The sequence below is a fragment of the Apteryx rowi genome, unplaced genomic scaffold (assembly GCF_003343035.1).
Source record: "Apteryx rowi isolate R43461 unplaced genomic scaffold, aptRow1 scaffold_235, whole genome shotgun sequence".
Classification (NCBI taxonomy): domain Eukaryota; kingdom Metazoa; phylum Chordata; class Aves; order Apterygiformes; family Apterygidae; genus Apteryx; species Apteryx rowi.
The window spans coordinates 182,722-209,875 of NW_020448697.1; the positions used below are offsets into that span (position 1 = coordinate 182,722).

Genomic DNA, 27,154 nt, shown 5'->3' on the forward strand with positions numbered 1-27,154 from the left:
CGCCAGGAGCACGCTGTTAGAAACCAGCTTCTCCCGGCTTTTCCTTCGGAAGTGAGTGGCGCGGCGGCGGGGGGTGCTCGCTGCTGTCAAGGCGCCGCCGTTTGGCAGCCAGCACCTTTCCGGAGGCGCCCAGCACCGCGCGGGAGTGCGCCCTGCGGAGCAATGCCTGGGGAGGTGCGTGCAGCGGACGTGTCAGTTCTGCTTGAAGCTGCTAACAGCTTTCCGCTCTTCCAGAGCACCGTGAATGCCAGAGCCTCCAAGCCTTGTGCAAGCGCTAATGAGTTGAGCCCCGCAAACATGCTTGTGTGAAAGGTAAGTGGTAGCATCCTTATTTTGCACCTAGAGAAGCTGAGAGACAGGAAGAGAGTGATTTACCCATTGCAACTTCCTGCGGCTTTTCTGTTTTGTTGGAAAAGGCTAAATGATCTGGAACCACGGTTATTAACTCATTACGATCTCCTCATCCCCAGGATGGCAAGTTGCAACTCCCTTAGCTAGTATTGCATGAAACTGGTGCATCGTCATTTGGTTCATCTCACGCAGATTCTTGAAATCCAGCTTGATATTAAGCAAAGTAGCCATTATCTTTGCTTTTCTGTCACAGACATTCCCTCTTGAAAAAATATAGGACTAGGCGTTATTTTCCTGCATTTTCAAGCTAGAATAGCTTCTTTTCTGGACATAGGCAGTGAAAATATAAGAAATACTTACAATTGTGAATGAGATACAAGAATTATTGCTCAACTAGTTGGAGATTTTAGTCACCCTAGGAAGATCAATTGTGATTTAAATAACATTAACGTTTTAATATAATCTAAACACAGACAAAGCAATTCTCAGCTAAATATTGCCACATTATTTTTATCATGCCAGCCATTATTATGACTCAGTGCAATAGTTCAAAACAGGAACAATGCAGTCAAAGGGCAGCAGTGGGAATCAATAATTCAGATTCTGTTTATTACTCTGAAAGAGTATAAATAAATAGGCTGGGTAGCCTTGGGCAAGTCACTCCACCTCTCCATGTCTCTGTTTCCTTCCTCATTAAACAGATAAATGTACTCACTAGCTTTACAGAGGTGTTGAGTTTGTTAAGAAGTTTAATTAATTAACTTGTTTCATAACTACTTGGAGATCTTGGGATGCATAATTCTACAGAAGTGCTAAATATTATTTCAGCTATGAATTCTCTTACTGTGTGTCATTGCTTACATGTTTCTTGTGTGACCTAAATTAGCTAAAGTTTATAGTGGAAGTCAACAAAGTACCGGTTTTAATTTGGGATTTCCTTGGCTGTCTGTAAACTTCTCTAATAAGCAAAAACAAAATATACTGCTTACAGGCTATTTAGTAGACAGAACTGCTAGTAATTTAACAAATTGTCATTTCCTTTTCTTGTTATTCAAAATAAGAGTTTCCTCACTAATAATTTCTTCTGCCTTTATTGATGACTTTGTTTGAAGTATTATGATACTTAGAATAATTTTGTGTTGCCATGAAAAGCTGAGTGCTGTTATTTAATACAAGACATGAGAACATTTTTTGAACAATTTTGTATCTTGTGCTGTGGGTACTGACTTCATAAACTTGGTGCTGGTTTTCACTGCATATTCATGGAGAATCTCTTCTAAAACCTCTTCTTCAGTCATAGAAAATACCTGTTGCAAATGAAGAAATACATGAACTGAACAAATCAATTCCTTATGGTAAATGTTTGTAGATTTATTTTACCCAAGGGAGGTCAGTTTTCATCAGAGTTTATACGAGATATAATTAGTAAATTTGCTCTAACTAGATAGATAGTAAATATCTTCACCACAATGGAAAGTAAAATGTGTTTTATTACCTGGATAAATGCTAGATGTAACTTTCATATGTTGCATATACCTATAATAAGAAGGAGTCATTGAAAGCTAGTTTTAGACTGACGTCTTTCATACTTTTAAAGGTTTGTCAAACACTGCCTATGTTTTCCATTTCCCTTCCTCAGGTACAGGAAGAGGGAAGACATACCCCTTTTTCAAAACAGAGAATTCAGCCTAGCCCAGTGGTGATACAAAGTTATTCCCATCACCAGACAGATTTTGGGTTAGCACAGTTACCTCCCCTGGTAGTGGAGAAATGGTCACATTATTAGTATCCGGCAGCCTGAGTAGTGAGAAGTAGGGTCAAAAGAGGCTGTAAAACTGAAGTGTCCCTTCTCACAGAAATGATTGCTTTTAGTCAAAATTGAGTCGCCTTCCTAGGTCTGTGTGTGGAAACTTGCACATCTGGCAGCCACAACATATTCTAGTAATGAGCAGAAAGAAACTTAGTTACTACTGCTATTGTTCCTGGACATTTTGCAAGAAATAAACCCCCTCTTCCATGTTGTGTTTTGTTTTGTTTTGTTTTGTTTTAAGAGATTTTAAAAAGAAAGGAACAGTTTTCCTTTACCATTGTTTCCTAGTTTAGAATTGGTAATCCAGGTGTCTAGAGACTGAAAGAGAATATGACTTTTGCTTACCAAATAGTATATAACTAGTAAATATGATATCTCAGCAGCAAGTTTATCCTGGCTTTTTATACTTTTTTTACTGTCTTCATTCATCTGAGTTAGATAAAGAGCTTAGTTATAGTAGTGTAGTCTCCTAAAGCTGTTAAAACATGATGCCAGTTTGTGTTCAAGACAGCAGCCATGTATTATGAATAAGGTCAACATTTGGTCTAAAGCCTTTTCTTCAGCTACTTTTCTTTTTAGGTGGGTAAGACTTGTTTGTACCAAAGCATGGAAAAAATTCCGGGATGAAATCCCAGCTCTATAAAAGGCAGAACTCTTCTTCCTCCTAAGCAGGATCAAGAGCAAGTGTTCAAATTTCCTCTCGTCTGATGCAATTACTAGAATTCATTCACTCCACAAATTCAAAATATTCTCATGCAAGGCCCTCATCATATGTTTCTATCAGCAGAGCTAAGCACAACAGGGATATGGTGAGCTAGTAACACGGCTGCATTAGCAAAAACCCCAAACCCTTGTATAGTGCACTTTTGCCAAACTCAGTTATGTGTTCAGGATGGGAACAGAGAAGAGTGGGGGGCAAATAAAAGCCATCTAGGAAAGATGAAATTTTGCTGATGTAACCTGTGTCCTTTCTCATAAATGCTTTGTCAGTAGAAGCTTAGCAGAAGCAAAGTGTTTGCAATATAGACCTGACCTAAGGGGTCTGGTGATGTTGGGAACCACGTGAAGTACACAGCACTGGAAATAGCTTTTCCTGTCAGATGCTGACATCACATGTTCACCTGCTGCTGTGACATCGTCAGGTATTAAATCCTCAGGAGTAATGAGGACGTCACGTATATGACTTGAAATTACCTTTATCTGGCTGGTCTTTTTTTTTTTTTCCTTCCATATACTCATAGTGTCTACAGTGAGAATCAGCACTACCATTATTTAGAGCAGACAAGGAGTTGCAGGGATTCTTGTTACTTTACTCAGGTAGGTATTGCATTTCAGTACCAGATAGACATAATATTAGAGTCCTTTCACTAGCGTTGTCCTGGTTTATGTTCCTGCTTTGGTTTTGTTGTTTTGTTTGGTTCTTTTTTTTTTTTATCTGAGATAGTAAATATGCAGAATGTTTGATATATACCTTTTATGCCATCTTAAATTTTCTAATAAAATGGCTACTTAGAGTTATCAAAGTATTTTAAAAGTCGTTTGAAACTATTAGAGTGGATGTCATGTCCCTTTAAAGCTATTGAATCAGATTCTTCTAATAGTGATGAATTACATCACATTTTGTCTAAAATGATATGTAATTTTGGAGCTAGGTAAGTGTCAGGCTCCAGTCATGCTCTGAGAGCCATGCTTGCACAACTCAAGATCAGAAATAAGATTATAAGATTATAAAATTCTAAATTTCAAAATTAACCTATAGTTTAATGGATGTGTTGAAGCCTACTGAAGCAAATTGGTCATGCCAATTGTGAGTGGTAATATTTTACAGAAATAGTATAATCTCTTAACTATCTCTGCATTTCAGGCTTCTTTCCATGAAAACGCAATTGGCACTCTCATCAAGGCAATTCTGGGCAGCAGTGAAGACAGTAATAACCCCAAAGACATTGCATGACAGTATATTTTATTTTCTCTCCACATGTATAGCCTGAAAAAATATCAGATGCATCTGGATACATAGATAGATAGATAAACTCTATGCTATATCTAGATATATGCTATATCTAGCTATATATAGAAACTAAAGATAAGGAGATAACAGATGAAAGTAGCAGAGGTAACAGCAGAGTTGTACCAACAATGAATATGCATGAACAGCATATTGATTTGTAGTGAGATGAGGCTACCAGCTGGGTGGTGCAATTTCAATCTGGAAACACAGAAGCATTTATTCTGGAGCAAATGAAAGGAATGCAGGAATAGACATTTGGGATCATACACATTCACATATCTTAAGATTATATCTATGTAATATAAAAGCAAGTATTGATTTMAATTTAGATTGCAGCCTTCAAACTACAGTTGTAAATTGACTGGCACAGGTGTCTTTGGACCTTGCTGGTGCTTCTACATGTTGTCACAGTACTTTAACAGAGAGAGACAATGAATATATTTTTAACAGTTTTGTGTGCAAGACTGAGTCATTAACAGGATATAGAAATATAATTAAAATGCACTTTGATCCCATAGCAACTGAAGGATGTGACATGTTTTAGAGTTCTCTTCTATTAATATGACCTCCTGTGGAAATGCTTTACAAATAAAAATAAAAATATTTATTTGATATTTTGAATTGCTCAAGTCTGTAGATAGGTATAGATATATATATAGAGAGAGAGAGAAAACTGTTCTGTATAACTCCAGTTGGAACATTTTATTCATTTCTGACATCTTGGAGGCAATTGCATGAAGGACAATTAAAACAATAAGCAGAAAAAATTAAAGCTATTAATTACACATACTAGAGGTGAACAACAGGCCAGGGAACTTGAAACATTTACAAGTATTTGGAAAGAACAAAGATCAAGGCTAATGAAGAAATATTAGTTGGAAAATAGGACAGAAATTAAAGTCAGAATTGGAAACACTGGGCTCTGTATTGGACATTTCTGATGCTGTAAGCAGTTCCCCAAAAAAGAAAAAAGAAGTGAGGGCAGCTCCATTGCGTGCAACATTTCTGAGGGGGCTGGATTAAGCCCAGCAAGAAATTTTGTTTTGACAGCAGTAAAATTGTCTTCCCACTTAGATGTCTGATTAATTTTTTCTGTCCTTTTTTTGAGTCTCCTGGGCATTACAATCACACTTTGAATGTTTTGCAGCTTTTCCTGTGGACTTGTGGTTCTAGTACTCAATCTATGCATAGATCACACTCGTGGTAACCTCAGATAATCTCTTCCTTTGCTAACTTCCTGTTGTGAGACAATGTTTCACATTTGGGTTGTAGGCTGTTTTCACATGAAACCCTATGTATAGTTTTTGATCCTCCAAATGTACATGTCTTTTACCTGAATGAGTCTGCTTGCGTGGGTGAGAAAGATGTGCTTTTAAGCAGCTGCCAAATTAATACTGTTTGATCACCAGGATTTTTATAGGCACTTTTGTTCTGTGTTTCTGCAGCATCTGTCACAATAACAGTCCCAGCCCCAAACAGTGTCCTACATTCTGTTACAATACGGATGAGGATTGACTTCTGGGGCATTAATGGAGTGAACAAACTTAGCTAATATGTACTTTTAGCCTAGATGGAATTTTTCAGACTTTAATGTTTTCTTCCATGAAAACATTTTTTGCAAAGAATAACTATATTCCTAATTATCTAAATGGCCTTTTAAAAATTTATTTTCATTCAGAATGAAATAAAAAATGCTAGTGCTCTAAAGAAGATCTTTATGTGGTGGTTTGTAGTTTTGTATTTTTGATGGTAAAAAGGCCTGAACTTTCATTCACTGAATTTGGATGCCTTAACAGGCATGCCTGTACTGATTCGGAATGAGTGCCTTTAGGATTCTATATAGGAAAATGACTTTTTTATTCATTCTACACAATGGAGTATAGAATAAAAGATCCTAGTAAGGGTTAGGAATAGTAATGTTAGTGCTACCAAAAATTATTGAGAAAGCATTTATATGACAGAATGAATTTAAAATAGAAGAAAACTATGTGTTAAATATGGTTTGGGCATGCACGTAATTTAAATCTTGTTTTTGCCTGAGGCAGAAAAAAGGTTATGCATTCAGTTTCTGTGTGTGTGTATGCCATGTTAATTTATATACATGGTGAAAAATACAAAAGTAAGATTTTAAATGAAAGGAATAACCAGAAGAAACATTCATACTCTGATAGCAGATACCTTACACATGCCTGCTGGAAAAGTCTAAAAATATGTTGTGTTGCTGTCCCATCTGTAGCATATTGCAGAATGAGTGTAACCCTTCATTCTCACAGGATGAGATTCTCACGTGGCTGCTCTAAATAGATCCATTGAGTTTTGTGCATAGATCAAAGGATACACAGAAGTTTAATCTTGACTGCTGACATGATGTCATATACTGATTCATTACTATAGGAACTGGTTGTTCCTGGTGCCTTTATTATTTTCATAGTACAGCATAGCACATGTTCAGGTACATAAATTGATACAAAGCTCCTTTTAAGGTATTTCAGATCATTCCAGAACAAGTGCAATGCCAACCTCTGTGTACTTGAGCTATACTTTCCTTATTACATATATATAATTCTGGGATTTCAGTATTTAAGCTTTTAAATGCTTTTGACATTATATAATGGTGGTGTAGCATATTTCTCATAGTATAAAATCAGAGGAAGAAGTGCAGTATGTCCCCTGGTGGTTAAGGTCATAATAGGCATTTTTGAAATTTGTAAGCAGTGATTTTGCACCTTTCCTAGCATTACATCTCCCATCTTGGAGAGATATATGGCCACTGGTTTTATTGGACTCACTAAAAGGTGGTTGAAGAAGGATTTCTGACTCCTGTTGTCTTGGGATGTGAGAACTTGCTGTACTGGTGTTCCTACAGTTTTGAGAGGGACTGAATAGTACTAACTGATGATGTGTGAACTATAAAGCTTGGGAATTTGGTCAGTAGATTTGCTGTAATTATTACAATACAAATATAAGTTTATACTTTTCTTGGTGCCTTTCTGCCTCCTGCCTAATTTTGCTATCAGAGATATTCCTGTGAGTCAATAGGAACTGAAAGGTGATATTTGGAAGTTAGTCTCTCTTGACCCCATTGCCTCTGTGTGTTTTCATGGACTTACTCTGCATTATTTAGTTCTTAAATGTCATTGGATTCAGTTAGATGAGTTGGTTGCTCTCATATTTTTAAATCTGTGTTTGTGAAATATTTAAATGAGTGGTAAAATTGAAATTTCTGGACAGCAGGGAGGGCCAGCAAATAATTCTCAGTTGATATAAGCATCATGGAAGTAAAACACTACCATTTCCAAAAGATTTATCGGTGCTCTTCCTGTTATCAGCAGCAAATTAAATTGCAGTGTGTGTAAAATATTTGCTAGTGTTTTGGGGTGTTTGGGCAAAGTACCAAAAATAGTTTTTACTGAAGTTTCCTTTGCTCCATCTCCGATCCAGCCTAGCACTCCTTGTGGCAAGCAGTTATATTTTGATATCTGTCAGCAACAGTGCAAAAAGATCCTTACCCATCAATGTTTAATGGAACAAAATACCATGTATATTTCTTTGCAACGTTATCCATAAGTTTCATGGCATTGGTATGGCAACAGCTGTTACTGGTCACTGACCATTTCTTGTAAAATATGTATTATTCTCTTACCTGATTAGCAGTGGGTGCTACAACTGGTTGTTATATTTTTAGTGCTTTTGAATGGCTTAACAAGGTGATCCTAAAATGCAGTTTAAATTGTGACAAAAGTATAATGACAGTGTAATTCAACATGAAATTAAGTACAGACTTAAGTACTACATTCAGCTGAGTAGAAAAAGCTGCTTTCACTATGAGTAATTCATCAAGAAGTTACGCAAAGATGATGAAAGTTAAGTCATTGAAACTCAGGGATCATTTTCTGAGGCAAAGTTTGCAGGCTGAACCTTATGATTTGCCTTTTCTCACTAAGGTGGAAGAGATTTTTCATTAAAAATTTGAACAAAATTCTTATCAAAACACTTGTGGAGGTAATTCAAGGAGCAACAATGTGACTGTAGCCTTTCTGGAAAGTACGAGCAGCCCATCAGAAGAAAATCTGTAAAATCTGTGTAGATCTGTCTTTAAAGGGAAATTTTGCGTTTTAGGCTAAATAAAAGGTGACCTTTCTTTCTTAGGAGAGGAAATTCATTAAAAAATGTTATCCCTTCTGTAAGACCTACAGCAGCAGTTTATTTAAAAGTCTCTGGCCTCCAGCATGGAGTTTGGGTACTAGAGCTGAGTGCCAGGGCTCCTCATGCCTTCTGTGGAGAGAGCTGGCACTTCAGAGGGGGACTGAGAGAAAAGCCGACATATTCACAGGTGAGATGCCAGGAGTTTGTCCACAGTATTTCTTAAGCTATCTGGAAGGAGAAGACAGCACTAGAAGGGGAAGCCCAGCTCTCACTCCATCCACCTGGAGCCCAGGACCCCCACTTGGGCAGGAGGCCCCATTCCTGTTTGGGCGCTGGCATCCACGCGCCAAGGTGGAGTGGTGCCCACAACCTCGAGGCCGAGTGCGCACCAAACAGCCGCTCCTGTCAGGACTCTGCAGTCAGGGTCCACTTGCACGGCATCCCAGCCTGCCCTCTGGGAAGTCCCTTCATCTGGAAACCCAAGTAATCTGTGGCAAATCCCCAAATCCCAGCTTTCTGGTTGCTTGCTATAAATGTTTATCAGATACCCATGTCAGAGATGAGTCRCAGGTTAGTCTTGGAAAGGCTGGCGGAGACAGCAGTGATTTCTACTTTTCAAGGAGTGGTACAAGTGTTGTCCCAGCAAAATTTCCACCCAAGTCCAGTAAAATATATTTTCGCCTTTGAAGAACAGTGGCTCTTCAGAACTGATACTGTGGTAAGCTGCGATTCTCTAAATGTTTTTATTTTTTTAAAGACCCACTAGAAGGTCCCACTGCTTCAACGTTAGCTGTGCCAGCCCTAACAGTGCGGTCCTGTCCTCACTCTCCTCCACACCCTCTCCCACTCCTGCATTCTCATTGCCGGGGTTGTCTTCGTGTGCACAAACGACTGGAGTAAACATGCCCCTGCTTTGCTTTGAATAGTGTATCAAATTAATTTTATTAGATGAACCTTACTTTGTCTGTACCAATGTTCAGTTCAGTTAACGGCATCAGTCTTACCATACTTTTTGGCTGCAATTGAACAGCCATTCACTGATGCAGATGTGAAGAATCAAAATAGTTAAGGTTCACATGTTGCTTTTTCTAGAATAAATTATATTCTTCACTGTTTGTTTCTGCTGGTAATGGAGTGAAAATCATGGCAACTGCTCTTTCAATCTAGAACTGACTGACAGCCCTTCTAAGTGGCACGGCATATTAGCATTTTCTTCCATGGACAAGTATCCTTCAGCCTCCTTTTCATTTTTGATAGTGTATCAGATTGTGATTTCCAAACTGAATAAAAAAAACCCTCATTTTCAGAAAAGGCCGAGTTACTTATTAAAGTTTTTGTTGGAAGATGTAGTTGGTAATGATGTAGTGTAATATGAGAGTAAGAGATTCTTTTAACTTAAAAAAAATGATACTGTGGCATGTAAGTGATCAGAAAGCGCAGGCTCCTATCATTTCCAGTCCTATACATCAAACAAACTTGTAGCAAGTTCACTCCCAACTGTTAGGGAGTTGGGGCTCATGTGGCCCATTATCTATACATGTTTGGCTTCACCTAACTATGCAGATAATCAAGTTTCATATGCATGTTTCAAAATAATACTGTTTCTTTAACTTTCAGCGTGCAAGTAAGTTAACTAAGGGAATATCCAAGTATGGAGTTGTTCAACGTATAAAGCACCTTCATTCTGCTCAAGGATTGTTTTGGGAAGCGGGACTGGTACATTTGTACCATTATAATGAGTTTTAAATAGTCACTGGTAGTAAATGTTACTGTTTCTGGTCATATTCTCATGTCAAAGGTGCTTTGTTTTTTTGCCCTTCTGCAGCCTCTTCCACCTGAAAATGTTGAATTGGTTTTATATATATCCTTATTTATATATTTATATATATCCTAATTAATCAGTTTAGTTTCTAGGCAACTACTGAAGTGAGAAAGAATGATTATACCCATTAGCCTATGGACAGACTTGGACAAGTGAACTTGGAGAGTAAATCAGTGAAGTATGAGGTCAAGTCTGGTCCTAGTCAGTGAGATACTTGTGTTTGTGATTCAAGGCAGGTCTGCTATTTGAAATCACTGTGAAGGTGGTTTGTCATGGCTGCATTCAGAATCATGTAATTTGTATTTCCTCACCATCTGGGTGATTTAATCACATTGACATCCTGCTTGTTAATTGTTGTAAATTTAATCACACCTTTCTTATTGCAAATCCACATTTTTATTACATGTCAAGCTTTGTGATTTTCATTATTACTTTTTGCTGGTCATGCTTTTAAGGATATCACAGATGAGAAAACATAGAACATCTCTTCACTGAAGGTAGCAAGGTGTGAGCCACAGTCATACCACCCTAGTGCTCCCCTCTGGTGCTTCTTTCAACATGGTTGTGGTGGTGCCTCCACAGAGGAGGCCTGGGAACAAAGGTGGACTCCTTGGTAGCTGCCTCCTCCCATCCATTGGTCACGTGGGGCTGAGCCCTGCATAGTCATGGAAGAGGGCTCACTGGCCATGTTGCTGCCATGGGCTGTTGTCTTCATATTGTAGGAAGGGTGGTATTGTCATTTAACCAAGATTAAATAAGAATGACTTCGTAGTTCTGTTTTTCTCACTGCCTGTTGACTTTCTTCCAGACCTTGATTCAGAATATGCTGAAAGACTATCAGTTTGCTGGTTAGGCTAAACAATGTGGTATGGTGGTTACTTCTAATGTACAAAGTAAAGAAGGGTTTACTTTCTCTATTAAATGTATGCATGCATGATTGGAAAAAATTAGGTGGGTTATTGAATTTGAAAATATGAACTATGAATTTCAAACAACAGTAGAGGTGTTTGGTGATGATGGACTGCTGGGATCATGTATCTAGCTTTTCAGAGAGGGAGGTCTAGGAAACTGCACTGCATGCTCCATAAACTCTGGTCAGAACAACCCTAATCTAGGGAGCACTTAAAACCATCCCTAAAGTTACACATGTGCTTAATTCTCATTGATGTGCTGATGTCCTCACAGAAATCAAACCAAGGAAAGGAATGCATCTGGGATTTTTTCTTCTTTTGTAATCCAGGAAACTTCTTGCAATGTATGACCATGATTGAAGAAGGAAAAAAAAAAAGTTACCAGGATTTTTTGTCTATTTTTCAGAAAGCATTTCGTTTTTTTTAAAAAAGGTTCTTTTCTCTCCCCTCAGTTTTAAAGGATTAAGAACAGCTTTTTGTAATAAAAAACACAGTTTTTAAAAGCCTTTTTCTTAACTGTTAAAAAACCCACATCACGTTTCAGACATGATATACTGGTTTGGCTGGTTTTTACCTCCTTTCTTTCAAGATATGCTGTTGTATGGTTTCATTATTTATAGATGGGAATACGAGTGGACCTGGGTATGTTTGGAAAAATTGCAATGCATGTTTCTGTGTGTGTGGTGAGAGAATATGTAGATATAGTAAAAGTATTACCAAATAAAGCACTCTGTGACCTGCGTAATGTGTCCTGTAATGATTGGTTTATATCCAAAAAAGGGCAAAACTTATCTGCAAAATGCATTAGAATGCTATGAAAATGTCATTTTGCATTACTGTATGTTAAAGCAATTTTGCTACCCACTCTAATGCATTTAGGTATGTATTTTTAGGGTGCAGTATTATTTTTAGCCTAAGCAAGAATGCACAAGAAAAGATATACTTCACGGCCAAAATTACTTGCTCCTAAATTAATTTTTGGAATACCTGAATACAAATGACCAGAGGGTCTGTGTAGCCGGCGGTAGCTGAGGGACCCAGGCTGACAAGGTGGTCTCATTGTGTGTGTGCATATTAACGACATTGCTGAATCAGGATGTGGGTCTCTAAATTAAGTTTTAGCAGCCTAGGTTTCTGTTAGAAAATTTTGGCATCTATATGCAGGGAGCTGTGGGGAGAAGTAAAAGGTTGCTTTGTACTTTAGCTCCTTGCAAGTTTTATTTCTGAATCCTATGAAACAGGTTTTCCATGGAAAAAAACATTTCATATTTGTTTTGGGGGTTTTCTTTCCTTCTGTCTATTTCTCTTTTTAATAATTGAAAACTACTGTTCATTATTTACATAAAACCGTCTCTCTTGGGTCTGTTTTCTGTAACCTTTCCCCTCTGAAGAATTCTAGGAATTTGCTGGCTTTCCTCAGGGGGATCCTGGCCATGTTTTATCTGAGACTTTAGGCTAGATAGTTGGTAATTTTTACAAAGTGACTTTCTATGTTTAAATACTTACATTTAACCTCTGTTTAGATCTGCCATTTGAGCATATTTTGAGAAATCAGGCATACAGGAAAATATGCACTTTTAATTTAATGCTCAGCCTTCTTGGTAGCTGGCAGTAAATCTCCACATGCAAAATGGAAGGCCCTTTAGAAAAATAAAAGCAACATAAAAAACCTAAATACCTTAAAGGCCAGGTCTTTCAACTGTTTTTCTAGAATTCTGCTGCCTTCTTTTTTCTTTTTTCTTTCTGTCAACTTTTTCTTTCTTCCTTTCTTTTTTTTTAACTGAGGATGTGTCAGAACCAGCGGCCTTGAGCATAGTATAAAATGACCCCAGCACAAACCTCCAGCATTCCTTATCCTTTACTCTCCAGCTGTTAACATCAGCCAACGCAGCACACAGGCTTGGCTGCCGCTAACACAATCTCTGTGGCTCTCGCTCCTTCCTTTTTCCCTCCCTCCCTTCTCCATTTGCCAGTACAGTCAGCAGTGTTTCATATTAAGCACAGTTGCAATTATTTTGAATCAGTGAATCCTGAGTACAAGACCTGTCTGTATGCTCATTCCCCTCGTACCAGCTACTTGAGAAAAGATGGGGGAGGGAGGGACTTTCTTCAAAGAATAAAGGTTTTTCTTTAGGATCAGTTGTTTAGTAGGGATTTTGTCCGAAAGACTCACAAAAAATATTTGAAAGCCACTTATATATATGTGAATATATATATATATATATATATATATATATACACACACAGAATTCTTTAAGTCTGCATGGAGTTATATTTCGTTTAAAGCATCCCTATTTATGAATATTTTCTCAGAAATTCTTCTAACTCTCTCTCACACATCTGTCTGCCCTAGGATATTTCAAAGATGGTTTGGCTCCCACTGAGACTTGGAGATCTGATGCCACAATGAGGACTCACACCCGGGGAGCCCCGAGTGTGTTTTTCATACATGTGATTTGCATCGCCTTTGCCTACAGCACCAGTGAGGACCCAGCTGCTATGATTCCCTTTGTCAATGCCAACTACGACAGCTACCCCATGCTCTACTTCTCCAAAGGGGATGTGGAAGGTCTGCGTCTCAAGGCGGCCACCACTCACCAGCACATCGCAGCTCGTCTGACCGAGGCAGTGCAGACCATGTTGTCGAACCCCCTGGAGTACCTTCCTCCCTGGGACCCAAAGGAATTCAGCGCTCGGTGGAATGAAATTTTTGGCAACAATCTTGGGGCCCTGGCGATGTTCTGCTTGCTCTACCCAGAAAATATCGAAGCCATCAACATGGCCAAGGATTACATGGAGAGGATGGCAGCTCAGCCTAGTTGGTAGATTTTTGTCTTTTTTTTTTTTTAAGTTGCTGTTCTTACTGTATAAACTCTGCTTGCAATTGAAAGAGTGAGTGGATGAGTGAAATGCTTAAATAGATTAGCTGGTAGCTATCGTAGTCTACATAATTAGCTGAATTTCTCATACATTCACTTTAACAGCGACTGACTTGCTGTATGCATTTATCTTCTTTTATACTAGGTGTGCCACACAGCTTTTCATCTTCACTGGACCTACCTTGTTGTAAATTAATGCTGCAAAAAGGAGCAGGACRCTTTGTATATCATCCTAACTCCTGTAAATTAAAAAAAAAAAAAATCACCAATCAGGATTCACATCTGATTGTGGTGGGAGGTGATAAAAGTGTTTTTTCCTCTCTTTTCCAGACTCATAAGGTTTCTTTGGGTATCAGTGGAAAGAATTCAGAAAAGAAGGCCACATGAAAAACATAACATTTTGTGTAGGTAAAAGTGACACTCTGGCTTTTATAAAAATGTTAGATGTACTACAATTTTCCAACCTAATGAAAAGTGTTCATTTATATTTACACCACAGGTGAGAACTACGCAGCTTGGTAATAGAGTTTAACTAATAGAAAAAGCTCAAGTGAGATTCTTCTTTTCTAAGATTTTTTTTTTCTCTTGCTTGCTGTCATATTCCAAACATTATCTTTTAAATAACTTTCGGAGTTGTTTCCTCAGTTAAGTGTTTCATAAATGCTTTAACATCTATCTGTCTAAGCCTCATTTTAGGCTTGCAGCTCCTTTGCTGTGCAGTTCTTGGGCATCTCCTTTATCATATTATGTGCTTTATCACTGGGACATGATAAAGATAGCTGACCATCTAAATACATAGCTATTCTGAAATTGTTTGAGTGACTGGCATTTTGATAACCACTTCTTGGATTTATTTCACCTGGATGTGAATTGTCATGTAGAAGTTACTCTGTCCTCATTGTGCCACCTACTTTCTATAGGGGCAGAAGTTAACATTCTTTGTCCTGAAATACATTGAACTATTTCGTAATTGTAGCAAACTACTTTCCTCTGCACATATGTAGGAAATTGTGCACTGGTAGAGTTGCAAGGTTGGCAAGTTGCAGTTTAAGTGAATGTGGAACCTGAAGATTAGCCAGAAGTCTAAAAAAGCCTGGTCACACTTGGTCATTCAGTAAATGTCCTCTAAGGACTTTTTTCAGTCTTGCTAAGACTCTGCCCTAGGTTCTTTGTTCCTTTCTTCTTGTGTTAGAGTTATGTTATGGCCTGAAGAGCCATACACATGGGTCTAGGAACTGGGAACCCCTGCAGAAGGTCTCTCCTTCTCACCTTCTCCTTTCACACACACTGGCAATTTATCTCCTTTTCTTTCCTCAGGCAGCTGCACTTCTCCCACCCACCTGCAGCAGCTGCCATTCAGGCCATCTTCCTGAATGTGCCCTGGGGTCTGTGAGGAGGTCAGAGGATGAAAACACAGGCTTTGCCAGGATGGGAGAGTGGGAGGCAATAGGATTAGTGGCTGCAGTGGGGACACTGCTCCCTTCCACAGCAGCTTTGCATAGTGTAAACACACAGTTGTATGACTGTCTGTCTCTATTTTAATAGAATAAGAAAATGAAGCAAGTGATTTTGTGAGCAGTGGAACTACTCATTTATAGCTGTCTTTCTCACTTTGCTGTGTCTTGCTCACTGTTACAATGACCTCATTCCATTTCTGTATCTCCTGTGATTCCTGCCCTGGAATAATTTTGGTTCCTCGGTTCCTTAGCACAATGCTCGCCTTTGTCCCAGCTAACCAGTTGCCGATCAGAACTGAGCAGATATCATATTTCCTCTTGGCTTTGATAATCTTTACCCCTAAAACATACTGTTCTTTTAAAGCAAGTATCTTGTGTTACTTCAGTCAAAGATAAGCCATCCTTTTTATATCTGTCTCTCTTGAGGTAGCCATGTCATTCAGCTAACAATCAGGCTTTAACTGAGGTTCTCTGCTTTACAAAAAAGAGTGTATATGAGCTTAGGAGGGAAGTACGGAAGGAGGGCATCAGAAGCACAGGGAATATTGCTGTGGTAGGCAGCCCTTTGTGCAGCCCCCAAGCACACATAACGGCCAGCTTTTCAAACGCCGCGACAAAATCATGGACTTGGTTGCCTTCCCCCCCCCCCCCAGGGAACTCATAACTGAAAATGCTGTACACGTAGAGTTTACACTATAGCTTTTCCATCACTGATGGCAGTAATATATGTCCCTCTCCCTTGTCCAACAGTAGTTTTCTGGAAAGTTGTAGCAATATAACGTCTCTGAGGCATGTACTGTTCTGTCCAGATTTGCTAAAACAGGTCAACAGGCTCAGAAGTTAAAGGAGTGGACAGACAGACAACACGATTATGTAAATCTGTTTTTCTTAAGGAAGTCAACTAAGAAGTATCAACAAAACATGTTATTGCACACATTTCTCTGCTTAGGATAAGACTAGAACAAATGTGGCAAATACGAGACGTGCAATCTCTACTGGCAGGCATTTAGATCTTATGGAGTTAAACAGGGTATAAGACTGTACATGAACTACTCTTGCAGTATCACAGTAATGGAATTATAGAAAAAATTGCTCTTCAATATATATAATCATATTTAGTTTGCCTCGGACTTGGGGAAAATATTGTGGGTAATTAATAATGTTAAGCTTATTAAATAATTGAGCATAAATATGTTCTGACCAGGAGGGCAGAAGGAAGGAGTGGTATTGATGCTACCAAAACTTAGAGCACCAAATACTAAGAGAGCAGTCTGTCTAGGCTCCCTATGTCATCAGTAAAGAGGGCTTGTTCAGAAAGGTATCAGTAAGATGCCTAGTCTGGAGGAACTTTTCTTGCCCAAGACTTGTGTAATGTAGATGCCTACACTGCCCTGTAGATTGCCCTAAAAATGCCTTTTTATCTCTGAGGGTTCCATCAGCACATATTAAAAAGTTAAATCTGGCCATCTCGTATGGAGTCCTTGTTGGCAGCTTGACTCTTTCAGTAGTATAATCTGGATTTCTTTTTACTTCTGCTGAAATGATATTGATTCTAAAATAACTCTAGAACTTTAAAAATACCCGGTTGGATGAGTTTACACTAATATTTTTAAAGATCTTAAATAAAATTTAAGCCTTACCACAAAGCAAAAGTATATTTTGGTAGTGTGTGCAGTAGTTAGATAAAATAAATGCAGTCTCAAGTGTCACTGGGTTTTGTCCCAGAATGTCGGGAGACTAACTTTCTAAATTTCATCCTTATGTTGGTGAGAATCTCCTATAGCCCAAATATAGTTCAGTATATCAGGGTATAATTATGGTAAAGTCTGGTGATAATTGATACATGTATGGAAATGGCGTGCAATTAAACACTTATGTCTCCTCTCATCTATTAAAATAGTAATTTTCTATCGCATGATAAAGTAAACCCTTAGTTCAGTTCCCATTCATGCAGGTTGGCAGAAGTTGAGCTGTTTGTCATAACAACCACTGTTGAGAGGCCTGTTACTCATAACAGAGCATCAGTAATTGCTATACCCTGGAGTGGGTTTATTTTTTAAAGTAAACAAAGGGTCAATGGCTAATAGCTAACTATAACAATCATTAAAAATAATATGGGAACAGATAATGCTTTGGAGACTAGCAAGACCAGGGAAATGTAATACATTAATATTCCAATAAAAATAGATGGACCTTTGCTATTTCTGTCTGTAAAAATTAAAGGCCAGTGTTAAATAATTTGCTTGGTTTTCCTGGGATTCAATATCTAAAAGTTTTCTAAAATCTTTGGGAAAGTTTGTCCTTATATTTAAGCCACATTATTTTATTTTACAGAAAACCGAGGATGTAGATTAGTCTTCTGGCATTTTATCTATCACTTGCCTCTAGAACACTCCCTACCAAAAGTGCATTTTTGGCCAAGGGGATCTGTACTAGTGATTCTTTCCATATGCTGTGTAAGCCTGTTCCAGAACTGATTGAAATGATGTAATTGGAGTCACACATCATGTAGAAATAAGAGTCTAGTCAGATTTTATGTTTTGGACAAAGAAATGCACTTTTTTCTTTACTAAGCCTGTCCTAAACAAATACCTTAGAAGTTCACAAGTTGTGCACCCTTTTTTACAGTGGGATAGATTTCCCCATTAGGAATTGCCAAACAGCAGTGCCAGATTTCAGCACTGTTGTTGTCGTTGTTGTTGTTGTTGTTGCTGTTCCATGTAGTTCATGCACCACTTTTAACCACAAACACTTTACTGCTGTGCAGCGAGGTGTAGGATCTGACAGTAAGCCTTACTTCATGGGCTTCATAGTGGAGATAATTGCTGTCAAGCATGTGCAAACATTCCAAGAAAATAGCAGTGAATAAGTAGAAGCTAACCCGAATCTTTGGCATAACAAATCTGCGACCCTTCTGCTGTTTCTTATTTGCCAGCAATCCTATAGCTTTCTGTTAGTTCTTGTGTATTAGAAATATTGGAGCATACTACAGGACTGTTGCTGCTAGTGTCCAGAGAGTGCTCAGTGCCGAACAGTATACAGTTATGGTGTATAAATATTTAAATGTTTAGGTAAATGTATGAATAAAATAAATTCACATGTGCTAAGCTGAAATAGAGCAAGTCTCTGCTGATACCCCAAATTTAGAACATCCCTTTGACTCACAGTAATCCACCATCAGTCACATTCAGACAATACTTAGTAGGGTTTTATAAGAGTGTGCCATAGAAACTAGTGTAAAGGAAGCTTGGAGGATGCTGAGATAGTCTTCCTAAGGGGAAGAAGAAAAAGAAAAGGGAGGGTAGGAGGATGAATTTGGTATCTGGAATATATATTATGTTAGTAACTGAAATATCAAACCCTCATGTGGTTTTTATCTTTTTCATATGTAGCATTTAAAAGTAGAAATTGTGCACAACTGTTTGAAATTAAAATGGCTAGCTAAAGTTTGAAGAGTTTATTTTATACTTTCTTTTTTTAATATATAGTTCCAGATTAATTCTCCAGGAGATAAATTAGTACTGAAGTTCTGTGGTAAATACAGGGAGCTCACTTTGTGGCGTGCCTGGTATAAACATTTACTATAAAAAGAACTAGGTAGTCAGTTGAAATAATAATATAAATAAATTTCCATCTGCTTTATATGGCAAACTACTAAAACAAGTTTCGTCCTTGCTTTTAATGTAGCGACATAGAAGGATCATGATGATACTGAATAGAAGACCAGTTTGAAAAGGACTGTTCTTGTGATCAAAGAGAAAAATGAGAGAAAAGGATATGAAAGAAGTTTTAGAAGCAGTAGAATGATGAATACAGGCCTATGGGGAAAAAGAGAGAAAAAGTGGATAGGAAGTAGCTGAAAGTTTCCAAAAAAGGAGTAGAGTTTTAGTTGCCCCCCTCCACCTAAACTGTACAGCTCCACTTTTATAATAGGCTCTTAAACTTTCTGAAAAATATGTTGTTTTTCTTCCAACATGAATTTAGCCCTTTACATTTAAACACTACTTTCCCCATCTTCCTGTGAACTGAGCTGAAATGCACATCAAGAGCATGTCTGGGTGACTGTTGCTGAAACACAACTGGTAAAGGGACAGAAGCAAGCTTGTTAGGTTTCACCTCAGACACCTGGAAATATAAATCATCGTTTTGTCAAGGACTTTTTTAATTTTTTAAATTTTTGTAGCAGTTGTTGCAAATGACCGAGCACTTAGGTTATGCAGATGATAGGGCTTTTGTTTTGGCAGTCAACCAGAAAAATGCTGGCAAGGTGAAAGTTGAGAGATTGTTTTCGATCAAACAGAATTTCTCAAGGATTTTTCTGTTTTTTCTCCAAAACAAAAATTGGAAGATATTGTTCCATTAGTGAGCAAAGTATCTCATTTGAGCACATGAAAATATTTTGTTTTGGAGGTTTTGTAAGAAAAATACTAGCTATCAACTCTAGTTTAAAAAACGAATGTTGGTGGTCTCACGCCCATTGGTGTGTATACTCCCCCTTGGTATGCATACTCCTCCTGGACACAGAAGAGTATTTCTCTCCTTTCCCTGACAGGAGTTTTAAAGCTCTATCTGCTGCCCCAGGAGTTTGTGACAACAATAGTATTTCTGGAGTGCCAGCACATTGCTATGGTCAACGGTAAGTCCATACAATTATACAGCTGAATTCAGGATCAGGAGTTGTCCCAATGACATGCCACATTTGCATCCCCATTTGACGTTTTACATGCATTAAGCTCAACCATGCTGTCAGCTAGCTACCACGTGGAAGCTGGATAGCATCTAAATGCACTAAAAGTATGTTCTTTAACTAATTTTCACCTATAAGCCTTCAGAATAGAGCCTTGATTCACTTATTTTGCGACCACTTCATGAGAATGAGAGTTTCAGGCCCGAGTGCTGGCATGCTCCATCTCATCATTAGCTTAATCTGCCCTCAGCCCCCAGGTTATTCTGCATTAGGTTATTTGTCATGGGAACCTTTGGAGCGTTAAGCTTCAGGATGTGGATTACATGCATGTTACATATGTCAGGATATGCTTAATGTTTCATTTTACAATCAGTGATGACATATTACTTATTGACAAAAAAAAAAAATCTGGAAATCAGATATCAGGCTGCCCAGGGGGTTATTATGTTTCTCAGGCTAGACTGTTAGTTTTCTTTTTACTTCAATTTGTATTTAAGAATCGAATGCAAAGTGAAGAAAGGGCAATTCTAAATATCCCATAGACTATGAGCAAGGAATTCACTGAAGTGGAAGAATTTGATTTAAATCCTGCCTTGAACTGGGCAGATAGTGATTATTTTTCCTCCCTTGCTAATATTTCTTAAAGAAATGCTAATGCTTTTGTATTTTGGTCTCAGAAAGAAAGTAGTTCTTAGTAGAGAGAAATAAGAGAAAAAATACATAAAACTTTCTACTGAAAGAAGAGACATTGGCAGCATTAGTAATGTTCTCAAGAAAGATGTTGAGGTGATCTTACCACGTGTGTGTGTGCGTGTGTGTGTGTATCTATATATAATATTATATATATTTTGCTGTTTCAAGGGGACAGGATATTGATCTTTACTTCCTATCTTAACCTATATATAATTTATATACTTATTTAAAGCATGCAATCCTATTAAGTTAAAGTGATATGTGCACACTTAATTTTGGACAATGCAGTACATTTGTGGTGCTTTTTTACATCATATATTGATGACTGAAGAGCTGAGTCCCAACATATTCCCCATTTGGATTCATCATTTGCTAGAAGGTGGTAAATCTAAAACACCATGCTAAAATTCTCAAAACATGTAAGAAAAACACATTATTCATAAAGTTTTATTTCTTCACTTCAAATCATGGAGGATTTATATCAAACTCTCACTTGCTAAAATAAAGTAACAAAAAATATTTTATATAGGAAAGATGAAAAGAACATAAAGAACCTCTCAGACATGTATTTGTCTGCTGCTGTTCACAGCATTTGTCCAGACAGCAGTTCTTGATGCGAAACGATGCACACAGTTTTGGATGTTTCCGAAGTTCAATCATTAGGCAGCAGAACCACTCATTACTTCCAGCTCTCTTAAAAACCTTCTCAAGTTTCCAAATAGGCACCTCTTCTAAATATACCTACAGGTATATGAAGTGTAAGAATTGGGGTTTTTTTTTGGTCACCATCTGTAGGGATGCATATATGGTTTTCTTGTTATTTTTAAAATATCTTTCAGTTTTTTTGCAGTAGCTGCATTTGCTAACATTGTTTATGCTTGTGACTAAATAGTTGATCTGTACCAAAGCTGTTATAGATATTTGTATTTACTTTGGATTCTTTTCTCTAACATCTTGGATTCTTTTCTGTAACATATGATACCTTTGAAAGAGAAAAGAGACTAATGCAGCACTGAGATAAAACTTGTTACCTGCATTCTTCAAACCCAGTTAATCGCTAAGTTATTTTATTTTTATGTATATTTATGACTAATAACATGTTAATAGTTTTTTCAGTGATAATCGAAGATGAAAAAGCAGAAATAGAGTTGCAGAGACTGAACTGAGAGTGACAAATAACCAGTTATATCAGTTTTTCAATTTTTGTGGCTTGGTGATACCTGGAGAATAGGAAGAACTGCTTGCCTAATTTAGTTAGGTTTTCTTCACATTTATGTGGAAATGTTTGCTGTTGTCAAATGGAAATAATGAGCTTCTATGTAAAGCATGTCAGTGTTTGGCTTACAGGCCTGTAATTTTTTTTCCCACAACAATTAACCCAAAATATGAATAAGAATTTTTACTGCACCTGTCCAGAAGCCTTTACGGATAAATTTAAAGGTTGGATGGGAACAAAATGACAGAGGAACGTTCATAACAGAGGCCACAGAGAATGTAATGTGGATTTGGGGATCAGAAATAAATTTCTAGAACTTTTTTTCCCAGAGCTTTGACAGATATTTGTTTGGCACACTTTTAGCTGTCTACCTTCATATCATTCTCAGCCTTTTCCCATTAATGTCTGCCCCTTGACCAAGAAACAAACAAAATGGTGCAAAGAAAATAATCTAGTCCAGTAAAACCCTGCTTCAACAAAAGGTCAAATCTTGCTGAGCAAGTAAATGCTAAATTCATTCATGTATTTAGCTTAAAATTGATAAGAAAAAGATTTCCTTAAAAAAGTGGAAATGAATGCATGACTTCATTTAGCAGAAGGCTGAATTCAAGCTGAGAGAAGGTGGATGCTTCCAAGTATTGGAAATTTAGCTAATCAGAAAGGCTACAGAGGCTTTCCTTACATGCTGATGTGACTTTGCCAAGTTCATTGAGTTCTTGCAATGATGTTAGACATACTGACAAAAATTAAAGGTCATTTTTCTCACTCTTATATCTTGTATTTTACCATAATTGCAGTGCCCTAAGCTGATATTCATAGTTTCTAAGTGATTTATTGACATCTTTTGAATGCAAGTAAGTGCTCCCATAGCAGAATGAGGATTTCTTTTTTTTTAATCTTGCTTTTCTGGTATTTTTTTCTCATCTGTTTGTTTACTCTGTTGCTTATACGACTCTAAGATGAAATCATATTTATAGAATCATAGAATAGCAGAGGTTGGAAGATGCACATCTTCAGGGGCACAACACAATTTCCACTGATTGCAATAGGTCACTATCTCAACTCAACAATTTAAAATTCATTTCTATAACAAAAATGTATGGCAAAGTAAATGAGTGAAGAGACCAAACATGAAAACACAATTGTTTATTCTATCAAATTGAGATTTCATTCAGTATATATTCCTTCACATTTTCTGTTTTGTAGAACTATGGCCTGAATATACTCTCAGTGGTGCAAAACTAAAGGCTTTGATACTCAATATTCTCTTGGTTTAAAGAGAAATATTTGTTCTGTGCTACCTCCCCCACCCAGTAGGAATTTTCTTGTTACAAATTCACTGTTTTGCTAAGCTCATCATAATCATCCCATACAAACAGGTAGTTCCTAGAAGATAATTTTGAGTAGTAGCCTTTTACCTCTTTTTATGGTAATGCTGTTTTTAATGCTATTAAGTATATTAATTTGAACCATAGTTATGAAAATAAATTTTCTCATTTCTACTTCTACCCTTGAATGCATTTATGAAATTAAAAAACATCATTGTGAATTATTTTATTAAACTTTCTTTAAACAAAATTCACTAAAGCCACCACTCAGGATGTTTTTATCAACATTAGGCTCCTTTGAAAAAAAAAATGTTATAAATTTTTGGAGGCGCATAAATTTGGGGTTATTACTTTCTCACAAAAACACTGTGAATCTTGCTTTAGATAAATAGATTAATTTTTTTTCATATCTATTTCTCCCAGCAAAACCTAGAATATCACAAACTGTTTTAATATTTAAAGACTTAATCTAATGAAATTAATGAGCTTTGAAAGTTGAAAGTCTCCATACTTGGGAAAGAATAAAATGGTCTCAGAGACTTAAGTAGCTCACTACCATGTTAAAATTCAGGGTGAGTTGCCTAACCTCAAAGACATTAAGTCATATACACCTCATAGTACAGTAAGAGAAAGAGAGAGAGAAAAAAAAAAAAGTGGAGCTCAATTAATTGACATCTTTCTTTATTGACAGGCTAGTGAAGGACGCTCCATGGGATGAGGTCCCTCTTGCTCACTCCTTAGTTGGTTTCGCCACTGCTTATGACTTCTTGTACAGCTATCTCAGCAGGACTCAACAGGAGCGATTTCTTGAGGTGATTGCCAATGCCTCAGGATACATGTATGAAACATCGTACAGACGCGGATGGGGTTTCCAGTACCTCCATAACCACCAGCCGACCAACTGTGTGGCCCTGCTGGCTGGGAGCCTGGTTCTGATGAATCAAGGTAGGTGCTAAACCATAGGAACGTTTTTCTAAAGTGTATAGACTGAATCAGCCATTTATGCAATAAAGTTCAGGAACTGATACAAATGTTTTTTCTACGCTTTCCGCATTAAGCACTCAGCATCTGATGCAGCCAGCTGTAAAGGTGTGCTGCTTTGTGTGTTTCTGCAAGCACAGCTGTATTGGGTTTGCTCCTACGCTGCTTAGAAAAATATGGTCTACTGAATAGAATAAAAGTCTGTGGACAGTCGTACAAGGTATAGTATGTATGCATACATATGTGTCTGTATAAAGCTGGTAATCTAATTGATTCTGGAATTCTTAACTCACTGTTTGTAAGCATTAAAAATTCCGTTATGTATAATGTAGCCAGTTCAGATTTTACATGCAGCTCTTTCAGAGTAAACTCAATAAAGAGCTCGTTCTACCACCGTTGCTCCCTTAGAGTGATACACGTAGTCTCCTTACACAATGCATGGAGAAAGCTAGTGATCAGAAACACCCTGCACGCTGGTCGGGGCTCGAGACAACAGGATAACCTGCAGTTAGGTCCAAGACTTCTGTCCTGTCTCTCCTGAGACAGCTGCAAAGATGTAACTTCATCCGCTCAAGAGCCACAGCTGAGGACCCTTCCTTTCAGGTGTCCCTTTTTTCAAAGAGATGAGCAGGGCTTCACCTTTCTCCCTTTGAACTGTTGCTCCCCAGAGCCTTCATCCAAGATGTGTCCGTGCCAGATACAACCTTGTGGTTTGCATGGGCGACTTTTAGTCCTTTTTTCCCATTTCCCAGAAGAACACCCTCACCAAATGCTTTTGGTTGTTCTGCCCAGAGACTGTCCCTCTCCTCCTGTTTTGCTGCTATGCTGTGTGAAAGAAAATGCCAGACTCAAAGAGTCGGAGAGAAAGAGCAGATAAGAAATCCTGACTCTAAATTTGGCTGAGGGAGGGAAGCCATGAAGCCAGCTCCTACTTGTAAGAATGCATCAGTATTTTATCCAGTGATTAATATAGACCCTACCCTCCAGTTATGTGCTGGAAGTCTTTTGAAAACATGATGCCCAGCAGATCTACTTACTTGCTGCAAGTCAAGGAAAATCTGGTTTCTGGAGCCTGATGGCGTTATCAAGCTGTTCAGCTCTGCCAAGCAAAGGCACATCTGCACAGAGTGGGAGATCTCAGACGGCTGAGGAATTTGTACCAAAAACTGTAGAACCTACTGTTTTGGGGGGGTCACCTTTTTGTTACTTATTTTCATAACAAACCTATTCATTAATGTACRCATGCTGAACAGCAATGAGAGTGTATGTGGAAATTATCCCCTTTCCTCCTATCTTGCCCTTCACAAATTGGAGACTTAAGATCAAGTTTATTCAGTGGGTTTTCCTAAATTCCTCATAATTCCATACTTCCCTGCTCCTCTGTTGTTGCAGAAAGCTGGCAGTTTTAGGAATGACTCTGTTTTTCATTAGTGTATAGATGATAAGAACACTTTGTGCCAAACAGTGGTAACACCACAAATAAAGTGGAGTAATAGTTCTTTCATCAAACTTGCTTTTTCTTTTGCAAAAAAATGCAAATTAAGCAACACTTGAACAATTTTTAATTAATGCTGGTATTTTAAATGAAAATAGGTTCCAACTTCCAGATTGCACATTTCCAACCAAAAATTCAGTTGTTTTCAATTTAGAGCAACTTTATTTTTAAAAAATAGAAGTTCAGATGAAGTATTTCTGTTGATAATTAAAAATAAAATAATATTAATAAAATAAAAGTCAAACAATTAAAAAAATTGGTTTCTTAAACATTCTCATTCCAAGATAAAAGTCTTTTTCTTGCAGAGAAGAAAGGAAGGGAGGGAGGCGAGGGAGGGATACACAGAGATATGTATTTATAAACATAAAATCCTGTATCAAATGCATAGTAATTGCAAATAGTGTATCCCTTTTTCTCAAAGTTTTAATTTTAAAGAAATAATTTTAAGCAATGTATTCAGCTTTTTATGGACCATTGAAGTATGCAGAGATTAAATAGCGTTTTTAAAGGCGCTTATAAAGTTTGTCATAGTGCTGAGAAATGAACCTAATTTAAGTGAATTCTAAGTACCCATATATATTAAATTCTTTTCAGTTAAAATAAAAGCTCATATGTTTGAAAAAGAAACTTGAGTAAGGCCTAATTTGTTGTGTATACTGCTAATTATAGGTGTACTTGGATTAATTTTGTTTTCTTGTGACATCTGTGTTATCTGAGAGAATACTGAGTCTCTTTTTTATTCTAATGTATTATTATCCTTTTAATGTACTGTAAGTATAGGGTTGCATATAGCATAGATGTAAACTAAGTAAATGGAATTTATCATGTACTTCAAAGAAGTAAATGCACTGTGCTGAATCATGAGAATATGTGTAAATTTGAAAACAGTAGGAAGATAATAGTCAAAAGTACCTATTGTGATTTTTAAGTCACAGGGGAAAAAGGGGATTGAGTATTTGGGCTTGTATTCAGAAAAAGTCCCGCGGTGCCCAGCTCCATCAGTGTAGTGAGGTAGTGTTAAGTTAGCTGTAGGTAAAGTAGTGCTACTTGCTCCTGTTGCTCAAGCCTTCCTGATCCTAGCTCTCTCTTCAGCCAGTGGAGAAAAACACCATGTTAGAATCAAGTTGTCTGATTAACTTGGGCATTGCAATTTTTTCTCTCCTTTAACTGAGCACAATTTGGCAGCCTTGACAGAATCACAGAATCACAGAATCGCTGARGTTGGAAGGGACCTCTGGAGATCATCTAGTSCAACCCCCCTGCTCAGCAGGGTCACCTAGAGCACATTGCACAGGATTGCATCCAGGCGTGTTTTGAATATCTCCAGAGAAGGAGACTCCACCACCTCTCTGGGCAACCTGTTCCAG

General features: G+C 37.6%; 1 protein-coding gene across 5 annotated transcripts in view; it reads left to right on the forward strand.

Annotated features, from left to right (window-relative positions):
- Nucleotides 1-62: 62 nt before the first annotated feature.
- DSE (dermatan sulfate epimerase) overlaps nucleotides 63-27,154 on the forward strand; it is a 38,108-nt gene continuing 11,016 nt past the window's right edge. The window contains exons 1-5 of one of the 5 annotated variants that reach the window (XR_003253527.1): nucleotides 63-312; nucleotides 13,405-13,873; nucleotides 24,003-24,256; nucleotides 24,370-24,512; nucleotides 25,280-27,002. Coding sequence is in view for 4 of the 5 variants with exons in the window: in XM_026065955.1 (XP_025921740.1) it covers nucleotides 13,458-13,873; nucleotides 24,003-24,256; nucleotides 24,370-24,383 (684 nt within the window). In the remaining variant the exon portion in view is untranslated. Of the gene's footprint in view, nucleotides 313-13,404; nucleotides 13,874-19,551; nucleotides 20,024-24,002; nucleotides 24,257-24,369; nucleotides 27,007-27,154 lie in introns of those variants that run through there. The other 4 variants (XM_026065955.1, XM_026065952.1, XM_026065954.1 and 1 more) reach the window with 4 other exon arrangements.